Source organism: Salvia hispanica, chromosome 4 (assembly GCF_029641045.1).
Source record: "Salvia hispanica isolate PSC_SH4W2 chromosome 4, Shi_PSC_v1, whole genome shotgun sequence".
NCBI lineage: Eukaryota > Viridiplantae > Streptophyta > Magnoliopsida > Lamiales > Lamiaceae > Salvia > Salvia hispanica.
In genome coordinates this window covers 47,107,401-47,113,721 of record NC_142695.1, presented here as the reverse complement: position 1 = coordinate 47,113,721, position 6,321 = coordinate 47,107,401, and the positions used below count along the sequence as shown (strand labels likewise).

General features: G+C 33.1%; 1 protein-coding gene across 1 annotated transcript; it reads left to right on the top strand.

Moving 5' to 3' along the window:
• The first annotated feature begins 2,196 nt into the window (after positions 1-2,196).
• Positions 2,197-5,189, top strand: LOC125195993 (uncharacterized). The gene is made up of 6 exons (XM_048094326.2): positions 2,197-3,205; positions 3,332-3,552; positions 3,690-3,906; positions 4,213-4,298; positions 4,400-4,491; positions 4,577-5,189. The coding sequence occupies exons 1-6, from the start codon at positions 3,110-3,112 to the stop codon at positions 4,816-4,818; spliced, it is 954 nt and encodes a 317-aa protein (XP_047950283.1). The 5' UTR covers positions 2,197-3,109; the 3' UTR covers positions 4,819-5,189.
• The last annotated feature ends 1,132 nt before the right edge of the window (positions 5,190-6,321 follow it).

Sequence of the window (6,321 nt, the reverse complement as noted above, 5' to 3'; positions counted from 1 at the left end):
CACAATCATAAATAGCACTTCAAGAAATATTCTTTTCAAATAAATTCATAACACAAATGCTGATAAGTTTTATTTAATAATACTAGTATTTTCGAATTATAATTTAATTATTTTAGTCAAAACTAGATCATACATCCTTGAAGGAGTATATTACTACTATATGATAAACAAATCCTAGTGTTGGAGGAAATTGAATCCATACACTCACTCTGAAACCCACCGCTTGATATATTCAATGGCTAAATTTGATTTGCACTAGTCAACATATCAAAATTTTCTTTTTCATCGCGACAATCATAAATAAATGATGATAAATTTCAATTATATACTCGCTTCATCCCCTAAATTTATAGGCATATAATATGACAAAATTAATAAAATAAGAGAAAGAGTAATTAAAGTAGTATTAATAGATAGCAAGATCTTTAAATAATATAAGTTGTAATTAATTTGATTAACATGAGTAATTAATAAGAATTAACTTTCTACATATAAAAATTCCTATACTTTTACAAGATTGTACAAAAATGAAAAATGCACATATTTTTATGGAACTAAGGAAATATAATATTTATCTAAAGAATAAAATACACTCTTTTAATAGTATTTTCTGCTCTGGAGCAGCACGAGGATGTTAATGACTCTTTTCCTCATCTCATTGTCTTTTTATCATCTCATTGTCTTTTTTCTCTGTATTTTATGTTTGTGATTTTAATGAGATTTGATCCTTGGGATCCGGTTGTCATCTCCTCATATTGTCGCTATATTAACTTGTTTTTCCCTCTTTTATAAAATGATAATATCTCTCCAGTATTTTTAAATTTTTTGCTCGTTGGATTGTAAGTGAAGCATGCTAAAATAAATTTCATACTGTATGTTTTATATAAGTCAAAATACAACATATTCTCCATTTGCCACTTGAAAATGTGAGTTAAGAAAATTAAGAGAATAAAAGTCATACTTTCATATACTACTATTAATTTTGTAATAAATGTGAGTGGGTTGAATTAATCAAATATGAGATCTACATATAATATAATGCATAATGAAAATGTTAATAGCAAATAATTAAAATAACAAAATGGGACATATGGAATATACTTTTAGTTTACTTTAGCCATTAATTACGCATCGATTAGGATTTAGAAGAGGAGTTAGCCTAGTCCAATAATTACTTTTCACTAAATTTAATCTTATCATGAAAATAGCGGATATTTTATTGAAAGAATGGACCATTTCTTTGAGAATACTTGAATGGAAGCCACGCTTGACTTAAGAGTCTGCAATTTCACTTTATTAAAACCAATTTAAATAAACCTAGTAGGACCTTACTTAAGGAGTTATTATAATTAAAAAGTAAAATATGCATATTGTCCATACTACACTTATATAGAGCAAATATGTGTAGTAACTCACATATATATCACGTTGAGTTAGCAATTTCAATATATAGATATATACAACATGGAATAACTTAGGGTCGCGTTAAAATAAAACCAACCTTCTAATCCAGAACCCAGAACTATCACAATATTATGTATTAAAATTATCAACACAAAGACAAAACTTTCTCAATAGATTTGTGTTGATAAAATTATATCTTTGTGTTGAGATTTAAATTTACATATTATGTTGATAAAGTTATATCTATATGTTGAGAAATTTCCAACATAATGTTTAAATTCTGGGTTCTGGATTGGGAATTAGTTAGCATTTGATTACTCCCCGGATAATTTATACGTATAGATATACTATCACATAGTATGGTGTATTCATTAGTAAAACATATACTATGTGGAATAACTTAATCAATATGTATTGTATAGTAGTATAGTACAAGCAATTACAAATTATGCATTTTTTGTATGTGATATTCTTTAAATATGCACACATAAACTTAAAAGGAATGAGTTAACGCACCATCTAAAATTAATTGCAGTAAAAAGAGATGGAAATTTTCTCATAATTGTTTAAAGATTTACATTTAAAACATTTTCTATATTAATATGTATATATAACTATAATAAGGAAACAATTTTATAAATTTATTGAAAAATAAATATGATTGATTCGGACCCCAATAAAATAATCCAAATCAATATAAGACACAAAAATTCAAGGAATGAAGTAGATATAGTGGAGAAAAGTTAATCGGATAATGCCATAATAGAAGAAAAGAGAATTGTCTCACTTCTGTTGAAATCAACTCTCATAATTCTCTCTCTTCCACAGCACACGCATTCCAGCACTTGCTTACAAATGATAAACCAAAATTCAGGTTTTGAAAATCGATACATAAACACAGCGCATTCATTCAGTTCGGTTTCTCTTTATAAAGAAAAGTTGATTCCCTTTTTATCACCTAAAAATTAAAGAAGAATAAAGTGTGTTGATTTCTTGTATATTAAGAGGGAAAAAGATCCAATTTTTCACAATTTCAGCCTCACAAAACGCCTGCCCTTTTCCTCTCTTCGCGTGAAAAAAACGTTGCCCATCTCTTCCAAGTATTCCCCTCGCTCGCTTTCACACACAGCACACGCACTACAACGCGTAATTCATCTTCGCAATACGCAAATTGGGTGCATGTCATTTTCCCAGAATAAAATGTGAATTGTTTTTTTTTTATCTTTGATTAGGTAAGGATTTTCAATTAGTCTTTTTTCCCTTATATTTTGATGGGTGAGATTTTAATTTTTCTATTTGAAGAAAAAAAATCAGGGGTTTGGTGAGAGAAAAAGATTGGATTTTGTTGAAATCTGATCGGAGCCCGGCTTTTCCGGTGATCAGAAATCTTGTTAAAAGATTGAATTTTTTGCACAAATAAAAAAGAAGAAAGGGAAATATTGATAAAGACTTGCGGTTTATGCAAATGGTTTGTCTAAACGTCAAAGGGTAGTAATCTTTGTTTCTTAAGAACAATTTTCTCTCGCTTTTCTTACATTTTTACATTAGAAAGAGAGAAGGAAAGGAAAATCCCGTCAAATTTCTCTCTTCCTCTCCTCGTAAAATCCTCTTGGTTTTTTCCTTCCTCTGTGCCAAGTTTCAAAAAAGAGTTAGGAGAGAGAATCACACCCAAATTCTCTCTTTCTCTCTCTTAAGGGAAGAAATCATGTTTATCATGGACAAGGTTTCAATGCAGACAACAAACCTCGAAAGCTTCTTGGATTGCACAACGCCGCTTGCCCCATCTCAGTTCCTCTCAAAGGTTTGGTTTTTATTTGTTCTTCATTCCCAAAATTCCAATTTGTAGAATTGTTTAAAGTGTTGAATTCAATTTTGGTATATTGATTGGTGAGGGGTTTGTTTGATTCCCCCCTTTTTTTATGGATAGAGTGAGACAAGGAAGCTTAATAGGCTATGGCATCCATGGGAAAGGGAAAAAGTTGACTATTTTGTTCTTGCTGATCTTTGGAATACTTTTGATGAATGGAGTGCTTACGGTGCCGGAGTTCCGATCGTCTCCGACAACGGCCAAAATCTAATTCAATACTTCGTGCCCTATCTCTCTGCAATCCAGATTTTCACCAGCAGTTCATCTGCAAACTGCTTGAGGTAAAGAAACCACATTTGCCAGCTGATCGCCATTCTTGATTTGGGATTGGATTTGATTGAGTTCTTGTTTTAGTTAATTTGTGTTGCTAAGCTGAAGATGTGTATATATTGATTTGATTAGACTGCATTTGGTGCAGGGAGGAAACTGATTCTGTGAGCGAGACAAGGGACTCGTTTAGTGATTCGTTTAGCGATGAGAGCGAGAGTGAGAAGTTGTCGAGGTGGGATGGGTGCTCGTCCGAGGAGGGGATATGCGAGCAGGATTTGTGGAACCAGAATGAGAGATTGGGTAATCTTTACCTTCAGTACTTTGAGAGATCGTCCCCCTACGGAAGGGTCCCTCTCACGGACAAGGTAACCCCGTTTAACTGGCTTGAGTTCGTGTTTGACATCACTGACTCTTGATCAAATTGCTAAAGGAGAGGTAGAATATTTGGATGTGATATGAAAGAATCAAATACTGTAATTGGGGAATATTGTAATAAGTGGCAAGCCTTTTTGACTTGAAAAATCGAAGCAACGTATGTGGCTGGTTTTCTATTCTTGATTCATGTCTATGTCTGTAATATAGGCCATTGCTTCTTTATTCTACCTTCATGTTCTTGTTGAGGAATAGTTTTAGATTTTGTGGATTGAGTTTCTTGATTCTTTGCTTCTCAGATTAGTAGCTTAGCTCAAAGACACCCGGGATTACTGTCGTTAAGAAGTGTAGATCTTTCACCGGCTAGTTGGATGGCTGTCGCCTGGTTAGCATTCTAAACTTATTAGTACTATCATATCTATTGATTTTACGCGTATTTGAGCTAATAAGGAATCAAGAATTCATGGATCACTCGTGTGAATCTAGGTACCCTATCTATCACATTCCCACTGGTAGAACGATTAGAGACTTGCAAACGTGCTTCCTCACGTACCACACCCTTTCCTCCTCGTTTCAAGGTATGAACAAGGAACTCCATCATCGTCTCGTTTTTCCTTTTTCTTGATTAATCACGTTCTTAAAATGGCGGGATTATGATGATAGACATGGACATGGGGGACGATGTTGAGAATTTGAAGAGGAAAGGAAAGGAAGGGGAAAGCATCCCTCTCCCTCCATTTGGTTTGGCAAGTTACAAGATGCAAGGAGACGTGTGGCTCTCGGACAAGAACGACCTTGACCGGGAGAGGATGGCGTCGCTCTTGAGCGTGGCCGATTCTTGGCTAAAGCAATTGAGGGTCCAACATCATGACTTCAACTACTTCATGGGAATGCGGCATGGCTAGCACAAACACACTCACAGACACGCACTCTTACGTCGTCGTCTATGAAGCCCACCATGAGATAGGCCGTCGCGCATCCGTGGCCGTTGAGCTTTGATAGGGATGGTGTTTTTGTTGATATTTTAGGACAAGTGAGATTAACGTTGAAGGCTTTTTTAAAAGTTTTTGCAAAAGATGGCTTGTGATGAAGCAAATGTAGTCGAGACTTGAGAGAGAGAGGTGAAACCAGTTTGTAATTGTGTTTAACTTACTCGATGGAACGATGTTTTTTTTTTTTTTCTTTTTCTTTTTTCTTGTAAATTTTCCTTTGGTTAGGGAAGTTACATAAAACACGTTTTTGTACATGTAAATGTATAGATCTTGTGTTTTTGTGATGGCGATGAAGTCTGCAGCTCTTTTGCATTTTTAGACATATTTTGTCGGTTTGTGTCTTATTTTGTAAGAAATGGAAGTGGACAAATTAAACAGTAGGGTATAAAGTATTGCATTGGAAACAAGGGTATGTGGGACGTTCTATTAGGGGTAATAACCTCAATACAAGGATAAATAGTAGGGTATAAGATTTAATGGCACATATTAACTTTATTGAAGTGGAATAATGAACTCATATCGTGATGAGTCATAGCATTAATGCACATTAATAAATTGAATAAATAGTGCTACTACTAATCTATAAATGTAATTATAGGAAAATTTTAAATAGAAAAAAATAAGTATTGTGGATAAGTCTGTCACACCATAAGAGAGGTGGGGTCAATGCATGGACAGGTTGCCACATTTTTCTAATGTTGATGCATTCGTGTTCACACCAAAATGCAGATTTGTCTGGGACGAGGGTTAATTTTGTCATTATCATGCCTCATTTCTTTTCAAGATTTGTATTCACAATTGCTTGAGTTATTTTTGTAAATAAAAATGTAGTGACTGCCATTGCTACCATGTTCATCCAATTACAATGGCAAAGTTTTTTTTTTTCATCCTTTCCTTTTACTTATCCTTTTGTAATTTTAAGTTACCAGACATACAACGGAAAATTAAAACTATATTTCTAATAATAATTGAGTGAGGGTTTTATCGATATATATCATCCAACACATGATAGACGTGTTTTGTGATATGTATGGTTTAACTCATGTATTGAGCAATATAGTAACATACAGTGCACTCAATATATTTACCAAATTTAGTCAAAAGAGAGTTTTAAATTAAAGGAAAAGATTGAGAAGGACATGAAGAATGCCAATGTTAAAGATTATCTTGCCACATAAGTACATTCAGTTATTTTTAAGACACGATTGTTAATATTACTTCAAAAGGAAAATACGATTGATGAAGTACTACTAGTAGTTAAATAATCTATTCATGACATGTTTGAAGATCTAAATTGATTTCTTCCCTTTTCAATTCGACTTTAGTTGTAATTTTTGATATTTTCCTTCAATGACACATATTATCTTTTTTCCAGCATTATTTTCTTTAAAAAGGGCATAAAACGGAAATATCTAA